General features: G+C 38.1%; 1 protein-coding gene across 10 annotated transcripts in view; it reads left to right on the top strand.

Moving 5' to 3' along the window:
• The first annotated feature begins 12,271 nt into the window (after positions 1–12,271).
• The window catches only part of rbfox1 (RNA binding fox-1 homolog 1), a 39,745-nt gene continuing 33,586 nt past the window's right edge, over positions 12,272–18,430 (top strand). For 2 of the 10 annotated variants that reach the window (XR_013328883.1, XM_077734220.1), the window contains exon 1: positions 12,283–12,655. Coding sequence is in view for 6 of the 10 variants with exons in the window: in XM_077734220.1 (XP_077590346.1) it covers positions 12,560–12,655 (96 nt within the window). In the remaining 4 variants the exon portion in view is untranslated. Of the gene's footprint in view, positions 12,656–18,430 lie in introns of all 10 variants that reach the window. The other 8 variants (XR_013328880.1, XM_077734217.1, XR_013328882.1 and 5 more) reach the window with 8 other exon arrangements.

Here is an 18,430-nt window from a genome sequence, read left to right as displayed (position 1 = left end):
TAAAATTAGGAGATTATAAAGAGCATTAACAGCTATACACATTAAATCCATTTTGATTGGGATATTTCACTACCATTGATAGAAATTATTGGCAAAAGAAAGTATTGCCTTTAATGTGCAGAAAATGACCCAAAATCATTACAAGGTGACCTACAGTTAAGATAAAATTGACAAGAAAATGACCAACATTAGTGCATTTCCCACCACTGATAACAATAAATACCCAAAATAATTTAAATTGGGAGGCAAATATTTATTTGAAATGGATAGACCATCTAACGTGGTCAATGGCAGCCAACGAGTTAACAACTTATTGACCTGAAAATGTATAGGTGACTGGAAATCTAAAGGAAGTCACCCTAGGGAGAGCAAAGCATCCCCACACAATATCTCCAGAAATTGCAGTTTCCACTTCTGAAATTATAATGTTAATGTTCCCAGAGCGGCAGCCCGGTGATTGAGTAGGTCGCGAGTCAGTTTTACATTTCTGGGGTCGTGGGTTTGATCCCACGTGGGTCCTCAATGTGTGGAGTTTGTATGTTCTCCCGGGCTTGCGTGGGTTTTCTCCGGCCAGTTTCCTCTCACATCCCCAAAACATGCACGCTATGATTAGTTAGTTGTCCATCTCTTTGTGAGCTGTGATTGGCTGGAAAACCCAATTCAAGGAGTCCTCGGGCCTATTGCCCATAGTTGGCTGGGATAGGCTCCAGCACCCCTGCAACCATTGTGGGAATAAATATGAATATTCTAATTTTTAAGCTTACAATGAAGGAATCCATTTATTTGACCAGCAGGGAACATACAGTACATAAGAGGAGAATGTCTATTTAACTTAACAAATTTTCATTTAAATGGACATTTTTAACCCTGAATGCCACGTGTCATTTTATGCAGTGAGGTGGTGCATAATATTTATGAGGTTGAGATGGTGAACTCTGGAGTTCATGCTCAGTCATTTTTAGAGTTTTAAGTCTCGACTGTGAAGCCAGGAACGACTGTGGGAAAAGTTAACCTGAGGTGAGAATTAAGTGGTGATATAGAGTATGTTATCCAGGTCAGCTTTTATAAAAGGAGCTTCGAGTGGTTTAATGTAGTTTATGACACTGGCCTCACCACTCAGCTGTAATAGTTTTCCCCAAGCCAACACCACATCAGCAGAACTACATGGTGTGCGTAGGTGGGCACACATATGTGTGATTGGGACTAAAAAAATGAAATCACCTGTTGAGGTGAAATAGGGCAACTTTGGAGTCTTGTCAATTTTTCGGGTGTCGTTTTCAGTTAACTTTATTCGTCCTTGTTTTAATTCAGATTTTGTCGTGACTCATTTGAGATTCGGAACTTTTGTTGTTGTTTAGGAGAGGGAGGCATTGTTAGTTTAGACTTTTTGTAAAAGTCGTAGCTACCTGAAAGCATTAAAACCTGACATTTACTAGTTAATCACATTGTTTATTCTTGACCCATAAGACTGTAAGGTGGCATCATGTAGTCTGAACTATTTTCCTAATCTATTCTCATCAATTTAAAACGTAACATAACCGACCTACATGCCTTAATCTATCCGGGAAGTGAATGCAACTCATTGTTATTGCATAAGGATTTAATATTAACGTTGCTATTGTGAGTAGTGTGTGTGGGCGAGTATAATAATACAGCTCCTGGTGAAGAAAAAAAAATCAGACACTCGCTCACACAGCAATTGCACAACCCTTTGTGTGTTTAAAAATAGACTCCTAAAGCGTTTGATTTTTTTTTTCTCCCCACAAATGCACATCCATCCATGCACGTTACGTGCGTTGCATTGGAGGCACGTTTTGGTAAATGCGATTCCGATGAAGACGTGTGCACATTAGGCCTCTCGGTGATAGCGGTAAACAGCGTGCAATAGGCTCGGGGCACACTTGATCACACTGACTCTGATAAGGTCTAACAGAGTGTATCAATTGAAAGGGGTGATGGAGTTTACACCCCCAACAGCACTTTGATAAATGAAGCTTCTGACTTTCCCTCGCTGGCTAATCAATTAGCAACCTCCACGTTCCCCCCTGCATCCTTTTGGCTTGCCACAGCACATTATCCTTTTCCATTTAAGTCTATCTACAGTAAATGTAAGTAACACGCTTAGAACAATGCGATAATTTACTATTTTGCATGGCTTCAAGTCAATGAACATGTAATAGGTTAGTGCGAATAGTAAAAGCAATGGGTAAAGATGGTAATGGGGATTGGTTGGGTGGGTGGAGGGCGTGGCCCGTTTTTTTTTTCATGACGACCTTGATCCGTCCCCTATACTTTTAGCACGAAAGATTGCAAAAAAATAGGACCAAAGATACGTATGCTGGAGCTCGGTGATGTACGAAAACAAACAACCACCATCACATATATACCTCTGCTTGTTTCAACTTTACAATCGCAACAGTCAGACTAGTATTTCTTTTTTTATTATCACTTTATGGCTGCTTTAAATTCCCCAGTTTCATTTACTATTCTCACATGCTTGGATGCAGTGCGATGCATTCCTTGTCACATATGTTTTGCATGTAAAGTACTAATATTATTACATATTACCAATACAATTTTCTAGTCATACATAGGATCGCTATAATTTAATTTATGTATGGCAACCTACAATTCCACATGACATGGCAACAGTATTTTCATGCTTAATTGGCTTTTTGGAATACAATTTTCAAAGTTGAGTCTGACTGCCATTACTTACTCCAATGCAATCCCATAGAAAGTTTAGTTATTGGCTGCAATATTGTCTCTATACATGTATATAGATTAATATATCTTGTATTTCATGTCTTGTTGATGTTTCCAATGTCTTGTAGATGTTATTAGCTAAACAGACTAGCAATGCAGGTTGCTGTGCGTGTGTGTGTTTGGAGAGAAAATGTATTAGTATGTATGAAGTGCATAAATGGAAAGGCGCATAATGCTAACGTCAGGGACTTGCATGGCACTTTGGATTTGCTTCGCCTCCACTCTGGAGTCCGCTCTGTACGCATATTCTATCCTTCATCAATAAATTACATATTAATGCCTCCCCCACCTTCTCACCTGATTTACACTAATCCACCAGCCTCTCTCTTCCAGTCATGCCTTTTCCTATTTACTATCTCTTGGTCTACTCCTCCCTTTCTTTTCATGTTGCACCTGCCCTTCTGTTGTTAGGAGGATTCACACTCTGTCACCTTTTTCTGTTGATTGACCAGTGTTCTCATTTTTTTGTTGAAGGATTTTTTTAGCAACTCTATCAACCCATTGAGGGGACGTCTCTACCCAGGTCGGACTAGGATGATTTATGCACATTGAGGCCCTACAGTAGGGATCCCCCAACGTTTTTTTCTCTCTCAGTTGGATCTTGGCTACGATTGGGGGGCAGTATTGGCCAAATCGTAAAATAGAATTATGTGACCCATAACAAAGTGACAACCAGCAGGCCACGTTGTGTCGTAGAAATTGCTATCTCGTTACAGGCATATACGATACTATAATACAAAGTCAACAAAAAGGTTTGATTTCTCTTTTGATTTCGCCAATTGTGAAACTGTGAAGCTTTTTCTATGATCTTGGGAAAAATAAGCAATAATGTTAATGACCCTTCTAATGTAATGTAACCTAGTGATGACAATCACCATTGAAAGTCTGCATTAAGCGAGAAAACGTTTTGTTACAAAACAAAATGACAAAATAGTGCCGGATCAGGCTATATTCCCCAATGTAATTGGCTTTTCTTTTACAAAAGGCCAAGCCATCTTTTTGAGCAGAGCTTGGATCATGGTTTTGAAATACAGCCAAACAGGGATTCAATGAGCAGTGCCTGGGGGAAGACCTTAACGCTAGGTGACGGATATTAAAAGACTTTATAACATTCCTGTCTCTGGCTCACTTCACCGCTCTGGCTTTAGGCTCTCCAAGTTAAAAATGGCTCTGAAAGGTCACCCTAACATATTATTTGGGCACAGATAATGTAACACTGTGAATTCGGTTTCATTTAAAAAGTTTTGCCTAAAGGGGAGAAAAAAAATGGGCTTACATTTTGACTCTTTCCATTTGTTGGGTAATTTAACAATTTATAACTTGACAAAAGCCAGACATTGAAATAATGAATAACTTTTGAAGACATTGCGATAGTCTTTCTGTAGGACATGGAGTGACAAAATATTATAGCGTGCACTTCTTTGCTTGTGCCATTGCTCACATTTGTGGCAGATTTTGCTTCAAGCTAAAAGAGAAAAGAAGGCAAAGTAAACCAGTGTGGCAGAAATCTTTAGCCTGGGATTAAACGGAGTATAACGTTAGCGCCGTGGACCACACAATTACATGGATGAAATGTCTGACACCATTGTTTACGTTTGACATCTAGAATATGGGGTGCCAATGGGGATAAATATATTGATTTGTTAAGCATAATCAACATGATTATTGCTTCCATGTACAGTTTTGTTTTAAAATAAGCAATTAAGAAAAATACAAATTAGCTTTACTGAGCATATATATATATATATATTTTTTTTTTGAACAAACTATACTTTTGACGGAAACTCCAGCAAGATTTCTTCAGTGTATTTTTCCCAATCTTTGTCACTTGAGGTAAACAACAACTTGACAATATTTATTCCGTTTTGAAACATGCCACTCCAGCAGTGGATTGCAATGGGCAGCAACCTCTACATAGGCACACTGTGTGTGTGTGTGTGTGTTCGTGGTTCGTTGCAAGGCTGAATTCCAGTTGCCTGGGGCTGAGCTGATCTAATTGGCAGCTGTCTGACATCTCAGGCGATGCAGCGCTGCCATTTTGTGTCCCGATCAAAGACGGATAGCCGGTGTTAGGTGGTGTAAAATTACTGGGCTATGCAATATGGAAATATATATATATTAAGCGGGAATTGAGTGGGTGACTAGTTAGCAACAACTCTTTGCAGTTCTGCGACCAAGTGTTCCAGCCTGGGCTTTACGTATTCATTTTTGGCCTTTAAAAGGTAATGGTAATGGTCACCATTGATGGAGGTGAAAGATGAGCATCTGCGGTTTAAGTAAATTGGACCTTCATCGTTTTCAATGGCAGAAAGTGAGATTCCTTGTCAATTTAGGGTACTTACAGTTCACTATCTGTAAATTTTGGATCATTTGCTATTGATTTAGGGAGTTTTACAGGCTACTTTCTCTGTGTTTCTCGCTTTCTGATGATTTTGGGCCATTTTCAGGTTACTTCTAGTTGCTTTTGGGGTATTTTGAGGTTTCTTATAAACTCATTGGCATGGTTTTGACCGCAGGGGCCACATCAGGTAGAAGAAGCCGTATGTTTGACACCTCTCTTCTGAATTCTTCATGAGATTGTGCCTGTCAAGGGTTGTTTGTCTATTTGTGGCCTAAAATTGTCTGTCAATCCGTCCATGGTGGAATAGGCTCCAGCACCCCCACATTCCTAAGGCCTATTCTAAATAGATTTGATAAAAACACTTAATTTATGAATGAAACGGTACAATGCAAGATTATTTTATTATTCTTTGTATGGCACAGCACAATATGTTTTATAAAATGTTTCACCTGAGATATTTGGTGTCTATATTTTCAGCGTATGATCATCGTGCCACATCCTTATGGAGTGTGAGAAGCTGCGTCTGCATAGTAATTGGTTGGGTAGGCTCCCATAATGTTTTAATGCATAAATATATCAAGCTCTGAAATTACAATTTAATGGTCTGTGGAATTAGAAAAGGAAGCTCTTATTCTCCAAGCAAGCCCATCTTGCTATGCTCTCTGCTTTTTTACAGCCCGCCTTAATTTACTCGCGCTTCTCTGTCCTTCCGGTAATGCAAACCTCTTTGTGTCTGTCTTTCAACTCCATTGGCTACTATGCCATTGGACAGTTTTACTTCTTGTGGACGGTGCAAAAAAAAAAAAAAGTCATGAGCCAAGGCAAGGATTCTTTTGCCAATGTTGATGGTTAAATAATGTAGTGTAAAAAGGAAATATAAAGTGTAGATGGTGCTATATTTTAGTAAGGGGATGAATTGGGATGATATTTCAATGTGGTTTGGCTACAGATTCATAATTTGTGTATGCTTTGCAACATGGCCGCTAATTAAGTAAACCAGGGGTGTACAAAGTATGGCCTGCAAGCCAACTGTGGCCTACTGCCCAGTTTTTTATTGGTCCACATTTCGAAAATTTTATTTAACTCTAATTTTTGTGTTTTTTTGTTTATTATACAAGATTTCTCTGTCTCTTTAAGACCTATATATTATAATCCAATCAAGTTTATCAATTGTAAAGTACTGAATGGGAATTTTATGTATTTTTTAGCTTTTCAAAATATGTCTGATTCAACATTTCAGCAGTGTTACAAAAAGCAGATTTAAAACAGTAGAATAATCCGTTATGACATTCAAAATCTCCCTTTTCTTTACCAGAGCAAATATTTTAATTACATCCAGGCCCTTTAAATAGCAATGAAATAAACACCTGAGTTAAATGCCTTCACTCCAAATTATAGCCAACAGGAGCATGCCAATACAAAAAAAAACCCCATACACTTTTGAGATTTCTATAATTATTTCTGTCATTCTAACTGTCATGTCCTGGCAAGTTTCCTTTTTGTAATATATTCATTTTTCCTCTACTCATGCAAAACTAATTGCTTGTTGGAAAGTGTCACTCATAGTGATGAAAATACTGTGAGTGGGGATGTTCAGGGGTCCGGTTATATACATATATAGATATATTTTTAGATTTACACTTACATATACTGTATATTTGCCTATGATTGTACTTTTTTTGTGGTGTGGAAGCTATTTACGAAGCCGTAAACTCCTCGGAAGATTGTTCATTCAGGCCACTCGCATTAATGGTGAAGTAAATTGAAAAATGTAATCAATGATCAGAGTGAATCACTGGCTGTAATGATATCAGTGTGAGATAATCCAATTATTGCCGTGCAGAGATATTCTCCATTGGTATTTGGATGCTTTGCCTGTCACAGTAAAGTATGCAGCACTTTCTTTCCTGATCAAAGATTAGAAAGGAGGCATTTAGAGAACATTAGGATTCATTTGCTCTTTGAGTCAAACTAATTAAGGAAAGAGTCCGAGAAAAGCACACAATCATTCTTGACTTGTAATCCATTTTACATTTAGATAGAATATAGCTATTCATGGTAATGAAAGTGACCTGCTCCACTAATGATCTTAGAGTTCGAAATAGCCAATTGTAAATTGACAAACATGAACCCTGCGGCCCAGTTTTGCATACGGTATTAACTATTTAATTCATGAAAGGTCAAGGGTCATGGGCAAGACTGTATGGCAAATAGTGGCTAAATTGGTCAAGTAGAATGTCAACAGTGTATTTTTTTTCTCTTCATTTTTTTTTTAATAGACTTCCTTCTGGTTCGGTTTTGTCCAATCAGAATTGTGTTGTGTCCGATAAGGTTTGCAACAGTGGAACTGATATGATTTCCTTTTTGAAATAGCAAAACTAAAAGTGAAAATATACCGGTTAGTGATGTTCTGGTCACAATCTTTTTTATTTTTTTTATTTTTGCGAGTCCGAGTGGTCCAATTTTAAGGATTTGCCCATACAGAATCCGGATGTATATATTTTTGCAATATCCTTAAAATAACCTCTTGATTCATCAAATCTATTTCCACTGGGTCCCCCCCTTTTTGAGTGCTAGCCATTGCAATCAAAATGGATTGGAAGTTTAATCAGTTAACTCTTAAAACATAAAGAATATACATTTTTTAAATCCGATTTGGTTCCTGTGCATGCAAATACTATAAAAAATGGCTTTTGCATGTCATGTTATTAGATATGAAATAACAGTCTGTCATATCTATTACTAAGGATTTAGCATTGTTTGAATTTGCCTTTCTCTCATCATATTTCAGCCCCCTCTCATAGCCTATTATGAGCTGAGTAGTGTTTGAGATATAGCTTCCCACCGGGGGACTGCTAGAATTCCTGCTCATTCAGCATCTTTTTTAACTCCAAGCCAATACACCCCCCCCCCATCCTCCCCGCCCTGTACCACCACTACCCTCATTTTTCCATCATTGCATCTTAGCTCTCAACCCCTGGAGGGTTTTGTATCATGCACAGCACAGCATTCTCATTAAAAAATCGTTTAAAATATCATTTGATTTAAAAAAAAAAAACTTGCACAAACAGATATGAACTTCAAACATTTCGACATAAAACAGAAATGCTTACAACATATATAACCACATGTAAAGTACATTTACTAATACCTCAACATTTGTAAAACTGTCATATTAAGCCTAAAATTACCATAAATAAAACATGTGCAACATGAAGGAATAAAAATTGGATTGGATGTTGAATTCTGCCATTGGGCATGAATCATAACCATTTATTTTTGGCTATCAGAGATGAAATCGTTTTAATGTGTTCCCCTTCTACGGGGAAGCCAAAAAAAAAAAAAAACGTTCAACGGCGCCGTTACCAGCGGAAGCTTCTCTCGCCGTAGCCAAGAGAAAAGGTCTAACTCGGGCTTCTCGCTTGCATTTTTCATGATGCCATTTGTCATGCCCGCGTCCACCATATAAAGCCTTCGTGCGGAAACTCCCACAGGACTTTAGTTCCACACACACAGCTTTAACCTCTTGCCAATAATACATTTTAAAGAGGAAAAAGGCATAATAAAACAAACCCAATATGATCCCCAAGTGAACTCAAAGCAAACGTGCAAAACCCAAACATCCACGTGAACCATTACAGGAATAATAAACACATTCATACAGTATAGAGTCGGCATAATTGATTTCTAATCAGTCTCCTGGAAAATGCAGCTATGGCAAAGGTGCTTGATTTTGGCTTTGAAGTCATGCAGCAGAGCTCTCATTAATTTGTGGGTGCATTTTCAGTCTAAAAATAAACTATCAGCTTCTGTGTTATTATTCATGACATGGCATCTTATTGCAATCCTCTCTACATTCCGCTACCAGCAAATTTAATTCCTTTTGTAATTGACAACAGCCATAAATATAGTATGAATGAGTATTTCCTTCAGGATATTAGAGAAATGAGAAGAACAGAGATTAAACTTGCAGTTAAGATGAGGCTCATGAATTGTTTTTATTGGTTCGGTGGCCAGTGGGCATTTTTAAAAAGAAATGTATTTTGAAGACGTAAATATTACGTTTTTAAATAGTACTCTACTTGCATACACCTGACATTTCTTTTCTTAATTCCGCCCTCTGGTTACTTCCAGTATTTGACTTGCAGTTATGATAATATCAGTGAATTATGGCCTGCAAAAGAAGCTTAAATACAGCCTACATTCTGGCACACTAGTTATATCATTCTTGTAACTTACCCTCCATTATTTCTAATCAATATAGCAAATTGTGTAGAATCTCAGCACTTTGTCGCATACATAATTATATAAAAATAATCCAATAATAAATTGAGCCCTTATATATACATACATATATATATGGTTACATATATGCACCTTTACAGGAGCAATGACCAACGACCCAGTAAAAAAAAATCCCAAACAGCGTCTGAAAATGACTTGATAGGACCCAATTTCCAATCTCGTGATTGGATCGGGGACTTCCCTATCAAGTATTTATAGAGAGGGGGTAATTACTTTATCTGCTATTGGCAGCATAGTTTGATCATCTCGTAGCGATTACAGAGGCAGACTAACATTTCAAGCTGACCTTATACTGCCGAAACCAGAATTATTCATTAAGGGGAAGAGGAAAAAAAAAAAGAAAAAAAAAAGAAACACAAATCCAGAAGATTACCTCAACATTTCCCAAGAGGTCTGAATATATGTTTTTTGGGGAGGAAAGTGAGATTGAGGCACATTTCTGCGCACTTTATTAAGATTCAAGCGGTTGCAGCTCCAAAGAGATCATTAGAATCAATATTCAATTTGAGAGCAGCTGTTTGTGATGTGGGGTTGTGCCTCATAAAAATGTCAAAAAGATTTAGTTGTGACATACACAAGAGGGACAACTTGCATTTGTTAATATTGATTTGAGACAATATAAGAAAGGGGCCGTTATAGCCGCTGCATTAAAATGCAAATATGAAATGAAATGCAACAGTAATGGAATATTAGCATGGGGAAATGCTATGCAACATATGAATTGGAAAAAACGCAATATAATCATGTATATTTTACCTGTCGTTTTCCACTCTTTCATATTGCTATTTCAATTATATAACGTGGCGGCCCAGTGGACCAATGGTTAGCGCATCGGGCTCACAGTCGATGGTTTGTTCCCAGGTCAGTCCTCCATGTGTGGAGTTGGTTGGTATGTTCTCTACGTGGTTAGCGTGTCGGCCTCACGGTTTAGGGAACTGGGTTCGAATCCAGGTCGGTCCACCTGTCTGGAGTTTGCTTGTTGGGAAGCTTTACATTCTTTTTAGAGTCTTTTATGTGGGTTTTCTATGAGTCCATTGGTTTCCTCTCATCTTCCAAAAGGCTGGTTGAACCCTTGTGAGGATAGTGGTTCAAAAAACGATTACATTAAATTATTTAGTTGTTCATATTGATTAAAATATCTACATCAACTGAAGTATTCTAATACATTTTCTTGTATATCTATATTGCGTAAAAAAATAGGAATCAAGTTTATTTCGTTTTAGATTAAAAGCCCAAGATCAGTTTTAACATTCTGAAATACAATTGGAATTTGAAGAAAATATATTTCCTACTTGTTATGGCAGCTAATACCCGAGGGACCAAAAAAAAAACAACAACATTATTTTTTCCAAGAGCCCGTGATGTTTAGGTCAAGTGAAGCATTGGGGATGTTCTTTTCCTGAAGGCAAGCACCTTCCCAACGGTTTCATCCATCGCGAACCAGGCTTGTCTTTCCCGGAGAAACGGCCCACAAGTGTAATCGGCGGGCTTCAGGTGCTCAGTGGACAGAGATACTGATGTTTGCGTACTGGGCGAAGACAGAACACTAGTAGACCTGAAGCTAGAAATGCACTTCACCAGCTCCTTTTAGCGTGACCTATTTCTCAGGAAGTCCGGAATCCACTTGCAATTGCGACGGGGAAAGCCGAATCTACGGGGCGTGTACAGTCATTAGACTTGAAGGTCAAGTCACGTCACATTTATGTCATACTTAATCACAACAACATCTCAAAGGGTTTTACAGACCCCCCAAAAAGACTCTAAAAAGAATATAAAGCTTCCCAAAAGCCAAAAATGTCAAAGTGGACTGAAAAAGAAGATGAAACATTGAGAAAATTGACCAATCTGCGATCAGTATTATATAATGTTGTTTAACAGTTATACGGCAATTCCATTGAGTGATTATGTTTCAAAATTGGATTTGATGTACATCGTCATCTATGATAATGAGTCAATATTTAAAATGTTTACCTTATTGCAATCTCTGATCTTTATAAAAATGATATGGTTAGGGCTCGATTTGAAATATTTTGAGTGGATGGATTTAGGGCTTCCTAGTTTCAAATATTTGCAGAGGGAAATCTTGTACCATTAATTTATCTGTTAATGGCAGCATAGTTCGATTCGCTCATAGCGATTACATACCCAGCATCAAATTTATAGCTGACCCGAAATGACTGAAATCCAAATTATTCATGAAGCAATAAAAAAACAAAAATTGGGCAGTGGGCCAGAATCTGCCCACTGGCTTAAGTTTGGACACCCACTTTTCTTCTACAAATTCTGCACTTTCCTTTAGTGTACCAAAAAAAACCCAAAAAATAACTTATGCCGGAGAGAGAAAACGCAAAGCTTGTGTCAGGGCTGCAGTCAGCATGCTTGATCGCCCCCAGTAACATGTCACAGAACTTCAATTCATCAAAAAGCACGAGAGAAAATATCAGCATTTCTTTGCCGCGGCAACAAACGGCACGCCACTGAACTCTCTGACACGGACGCTACGTTGGCTAACACACACTCTCGCCCGTGCACACACACTCATGCAATGTTACACACACTCACGCCCGTGCACACACACGCACACACTTGCCATGTTACACACACTCACAGTCGTGCACACACACTCATGCCATGTTACACACACTCGTGCCCGTGCACACACACTCATGCCATGTTACACACACTCACGGCCGTGCACACTTACTCTTGCCATGTTATGGCTCCCTTACGCCCCAGCAATCGCAGTCACATGGATATTTTACATGCATGTACACACAGAGCCATGCACACGTACACACAGTCGAGTTAAACCTCACACTCTCACATATACACTGCAATACAGTATTTTCTCTCTCTTTCTCTCTCTCGCTCTCTCTCTGCCTCTCTCTCTCTCTCTTCCTCTGCAAGCGCTCATCTCGCATTCCTGCGAGCAGAAAGCACTTGGTACTCCACCGTATGGGACTGTCTGCTGCTTCCCTTGAAGCCTAATCTTTTCAGTTCACTCCTGAAAATCATTCCAGCTTTTCTTTTTCTCTTGTTTCTCTATCCACTCCTCAGAGTCCCCCTTTTTTCCCCCTCGCTGTTGAGATTAGGTTTTGTGCGTTCTTTTGGGTTTGAAGGGGGTTGCGTTCATCTCGAGGAGGCACCATGCAGCATCCTGGAGGAACATGTGTGGCGTTACCCAATGTGGATGCCTGTCCTCAGTTGTCCTGTGCCGCCCTCACCTTTATGTATTTACAGCAGGTGAGTGTGTGTATGAAATGCATGCTGCTGGTTTTGTTTGTTGTTTTTGTTTTACATCCAGGAATAGAGCAAGGGGAATAATCAGGGATGTCTTGATGATTTTTAAACAGGGCAGAGAATACAGTAAAATCAAGAGATGGCTGTTTAGTATTGTGATGAACTATGGACAGTAGTACTTTTTTGTGTGACAACAAATTAGAGAGTTGACATTATCTATTGGAGTTGGAGTTGGAATTTTAAAAAAAGATCATTTAGTAGTTGTTGGATAGATTTTGCTTTGCAGTTTTCTGGAATTAGGATGTTTGACGTACTCGGTTCAGGAATTATAGCAAAGGGTTAACCTGACAAATTTGTGAGGTAATGTTTAAGTTGTTGTTTATCTGCAAATATTTTTTAATCGCGGTTTAAATCATTAGAAGTTGCAATTCAGTGAAGGTGCGGTATGAAACGGCTCTGTGATTCTTTTGAGGAATAGTTGCCAGCTGTAGATATACATTCTTGAGTGTGCGTATTATGTATTCTTTGCTACTTTGATGATAATAAGGGACTATGGTTAATATTGTGTGTGGGTGTATCTGTTGTGTTTTTTTCCTCCTTGGAAAATAATTTGCTTTGATTGGACTGATCTGATCGTATTTGAATCCTCTATTTCTTTTTTTATTAGCCATAAATTACATTCATTTCATCGTAAATCCACATTGACAAAAATGCATATATTCAGAAAAAACTCTTGCATATCATATTGTCATAATCCTTGTGTGTGTGTGTGTGTTTATTATTGTTAACCCAAGCAATTATATTAGTACTTAAGTGACAGTGTGCAAAATTTGTAATTATATATATGCAAAATGTAATTGAATATGGTGTGAAATGTAAAAATAGAGCCAAATCTGGATTTATGTATTTATTTTTTTACACCAAATAGGCTGCAGGTGCTCCTGTGTGATTGTGACTGCCAATGCATGTCTGCTTCTGTGTGTGGCCTATGACCAGACAATTTAAAAAAAAAAAACAATACAATTAAAAATGCACATTGAGAAGATCTGCATATTAGTATATTCACTGTTAGGACAGTGTTTGGGCCATATTTACGTGCACAGCGCAACACTAAAACAGCAGAATGAGGTTGCACCATGCAAAAGGGCATTTTAGGTGAGAACCAATAAGCAGATTTCTTTAAATTCTTTGCAAAACTTATTGTGCAATATTGACTTCAAAAACTTCTGAACTGTCATGGTACAGTGCCATCTACTTTGGACTTGTTTGAAAATATCCATACACTTTCAACATTAGTTGTTGGCATATGTTGCAATGCCTGTTTGATATTTACAGTTATTTGGGGGGAGAGGTTGTTTTTCCCCCCCACACAGTATTTTTATATCTGTTTGTTTTCCTCCATGCACTAACCAAATACAATTTAAAACCAGAAAACAAAGGAATCGCGTATGCTTCTTGAACCCACGCGTGAAGCGATCAGGCCAAAGAAATGTTGCCCCCGATAGCATAAAAAGCTCAGAAATTGGAACAAAAGCGTGAAGGCCAAGACCTCCCTCAGGGACCTTATTTACTACCGTAAACACTGCGACACGTGACGACATGTCGCAGCACTCACGCAAGCGTTGATGTCACATTGCGACTCTCAATTGTGGTTTCAACAGCAATTAAAATATCGCAATTAACAGAAATTCTGCACTATGAAAGTAGCCCTTCAATTTCAGTTTGTTAGGTCAGTTAGAGTGGTATTTAAAAAAAATGTAAGATTGATAATGCAGCACTGGCTGTGAATGCTGCAAGAGTTTATGGGTAACATCATCTCAAAGCATTTTCCAAATATGATATGGCAGATACAATCATGGTATCAACACACTATATGCTCCTGTCTTTGACGTTATAACATTTTGTCGTGGTAAATGAGTCAGTGTGAAATGCAGTGGGTTTTTTTTTTACTCCCAGTTGCATTTGGGAAGCAGGAAGAGGAGGAGAATGTGTAGCTGAGATTGGCCTCAAGTAGAGGAATATTTTAGTGGATGATGTCCTGCGAGAAAATGGCTCCTGCAATCTCCCAATTTGTCATTAAGTAACTTTCTGTTATTAGTCCTATTCTTTCATCCAGCTCTTTCATCCCATCTTGCAGCGTCTAAGTGAGCGTAAGAGCATTTGTTTTCATACAGCGGTGTTTACTTATTTCCATTTTTTTTTGCTAACGTCTTGGCATATTTTGCCGGAGTCTTTCTTGGATACATGCTTATGTGTGAATATTCATCACGCATATCTAAGAGCGCAGAAATGCTTTATCTGACTTCAAAACGGGTCTTTGAGCATTTACATTAAATGCAGTAATGCTGAGGTTTTTGTCTAGCCTTCAGTGTGTTATCTTAACACTTTGACTACCATTAATGGCAATAAACGTCCAATCCATTTTTATTGGGAGAAAGCTTAACATTTTTAATGTCAATTTACCCCTTTTTGGTAATTTTCACTCTCCCTGAAAAGGTTAATGACTTGTTTTCAAAGTACATTCACTTTCAAAATCTCTTCAATTGTAGTTTTGCCTGAAAGTAGTTTGTTCAAAATGCAACTTTATGCAATGACTTTAATCATAGCAACAATTCCTTAACAAAGGAAACATTTTGTTTGCATATAGATAAATGTGTCTAAGTCTATGTGAGGTCTGGTCCATCACTTGCTAGTCTGGCTGGCTAAAGGGATTTTTTCATTTCTTTTTTTTTTGGGTGTTGGACAGGTTTCATCCTGCTTCTAACAAGACCTGGCAGTGTGGTTTGATTGTTTCTATTTTTATACATGACATGTTCTATTTATAAAAGCACAAAAGATATTTTTTTTCTGTGAATGTTCATTGGTCCACACTAGGACAGTCTGCATGCACTACTCTTTAATTTTAGCAAGTTTGGCCTGGCAAAAGCATCACATGATATTAATAGTATTAGCCATTTCATGGAGGAATTATGAATTATAGCAGGGGTCTTGAAACTGGGGCCTAAGGACCAATAAGGGCACGGGAGACAATATTTTATGATGTTCAATTAGAGGATGAGGGTTACCTGCTCCTATTTTGCAATGGGCTATAAAGAAAATATATGCATATACTTCATTTTAAATAAAATTAATGCCTTCAGTAGAGGCTCCATTTTTGGGGCTAAACATTAAAAAAATAGTAAGAAATATCATTAAATCAACATAAAATTAAGATAATCAAATTAAATTTTAAATAATTGTAACGATATAAAGGGAAAGCAATTAAGAAAGATTCAAAAAAGTGTGGCTTGGAGTTTAGATTTTTTTTGTTTTAACTCTATGGCCACCATTGACGGCTATAGGCAGCCATACAGTATCGTGTATGTCTATTATCGTCAGTAGGTGTTTTCTATATGGCTTTGCCTATTTTACTAACTGCCATAAAACATACCCTTTCACATACACTGGTTGTCAATGTAGCTAATGATAACTTTTGAACGGTGTTAAATGACACTGTTTGTATTCATTATATATATGCAGTAAATACGCTGGCTGTTGTCTTCTTGTTTCTGGACAAGCCTAAATCCCCTGTGAATAAATGTTTGCTCAAAATGATGTTTACTGGCACCAGATTAAAGAATGGCACCATACAACGCCTCTTCTGTCATATAGTACGCTGCCAGACTGGAATTGCAGTGGAGCGTTAAAAGTAAGGAATAATAACCAGGGGTGTGGGCTGTCTTGTGGAATCAGGAAGATGAAATTGCTTAAAATAAAATAGCTTCGTACACAAGGAAACATCGGGGGATTGTAAAGCAGATTTATTGATTTTTGCTTCCAATGATCGGGGGGGGGACGTGTGCAGTTTCAGAAAATATAGGTAACATTGCATCTTAAATTGTGTGTGTCTAGTTAAATATTTGCATATAGATCAGACCCAGAGGATGCTCTCCATAATATTATTTATACCAATCCCCCTTTGCCTCATCAACACAAGCTTTGAAGAAAGAATAAGAAGAAAAAAAATACCAGGCTGAGTGTATTGCAATCTGCTTTGGTCAGTTGAGCCATGCGTGTGTGTGTGTGTGTGTGTGTCTCTGTGTGTGTGGTTGTGAGTGTGTGTGTGTGTATATGTGTGTGTGTGAGATTAGATTTTGAGGTCGAAGTAATGGAAGGAGCAGTAGTAGGTACAAGGTTTGATATAAACTGTGGCTCAGACTGATCATATCATCCTCCACGCCGCCACAGCGTGTGAAAACGCTGCCTTTTATAGTATATATTCCGTACATTGTCACCATACTTTCCATCATATATATGTTGAACCTTACTGTAATCATATGCGGCTGCATCTCCATAGCGTACTATACTCTGTTCATTTCAAGCACTCTATACATTTCATGAATGGCCTTTATTCTTGAAATGTTTTTTCGTTATTAAAGGGGCACCGGATTATATACTGTAGTGGTGGAGGTGGCAGTGGTAATGGTGGCAGTTGTAGTTGTAGTTGTAGTTGTAGTAGTGGTAGTAGTGGTAGTAGTGGTAGTAGTGGTAGTAGTGGTAGTAGTGGTAGTTGTAGTAGTAGTAGTGGTAGTAGTGGTAGTAGTGGTAGTTGTAGTAGTAGTAGTGGTAGTAGTGGTAGTTGTAGTAGTAGTAGTGGTGGTGGTAGTTGTTGTAGTGGTAGTAGTGGTAACTAGAATCCAACTAGAGTCTGTAGTTCTAATCACTTTTGCTCGGAGACAAAAAAAAATACGTTTTCCCCATTGTCACTCCTTTTAAGCTAAAATATTAATGGATACTCATGTCAATGTCAATGTTCATAAAATGTTAAATCCTGACTGCTATTACTGTATGACATTTACCCACCATTTAACATATAGGCTCCAACATTGATAGTATGACTGCTAAATAGCAGACAAAACCTCTTTTCTCTCTCTTTTTTTTAACCCGATTAACAAATTAAAGTGTAAAGATTTCAAGATTTTTTTCTTCTAAAATCATCCCTTAGTGAAAAAAGTTTGGAACTTCTTGTTTTAGACCACTTTTCTACCTTGTTGGATGACTGGCCCCAAAGTTATTGTCATATCACAAAACACATTGTATGGCAATTCTATTCATAAATGGGCTTTTTAAATGAAGAATAATTTAGCCCCAGTCAAGCGGAAACGGACACGTTAAAAAATGTGAACCATGGGATGGCTCTGTCTTTTTACACTTTTTAGGTGTCTGCAGAGTCCAGATACCTAAAAAAAAACTATTCCAAAGATTAGGTGCTGCCAACTGGAAAGCTCAATCTCCTAAGACATGTCCAAGAGACACTTAGAAGATTCTGGTTAGTCGAGCTCAGAGCTTTTTTCCTGGTGGAGTGCTGAGGTTTTATAATATGTGGAGCTTGGTTAAGTGCACCTATAGATTTGCCTTAAAAAAGGAATTCTGTAGTCAAAACAGTCCGCTGGAATAAGAAGTAGACTTGTAACAGAATATATAAAATGACACCTGACTGTTTAAATATTTAATTTGAAATGCTTACCTTTCAAGTGGAATTAGATAACTAATTCCATACATCACATCATATATTACTCACTGACACAGACTCACGTTCACCTTTCATTGCACTTGCTCATTTCTCTCGCTACTCCGCAACCGTCATGCACAGGCGATTGGTGTGTTCATGTAACGACACGCTAGCACTGCACGCTTGAACGGAGTGTAAGATGGAAGGAGAGAGAGAGAGAAAAAGAGAGAGACAGACAGACAGACAGAAAGAGAGAAAAGGACAGGCGACGTGGAAAGGATGAAGAA

This window comes from Stigmatopora nigra, chromosome 15 (assembly GCF_051989575.1).
Source record: "Stigmatopora nigra isolate UIUO_SnigA chromosome 15, RoL_Snig_1.1, whole genome shotgun sequence".
NCBI lineage: Eukaryota > Metazoa > Chordata > Actinopteri > Syngnathiformes > Syngnathidae > Stigmatopora > Stigmatopora nigra.
The sequence above is the reverse complement of the archived record's forward strand: the minus strand, read 5'-3'. Positions and strand labels throughout refer to the sequence as shown.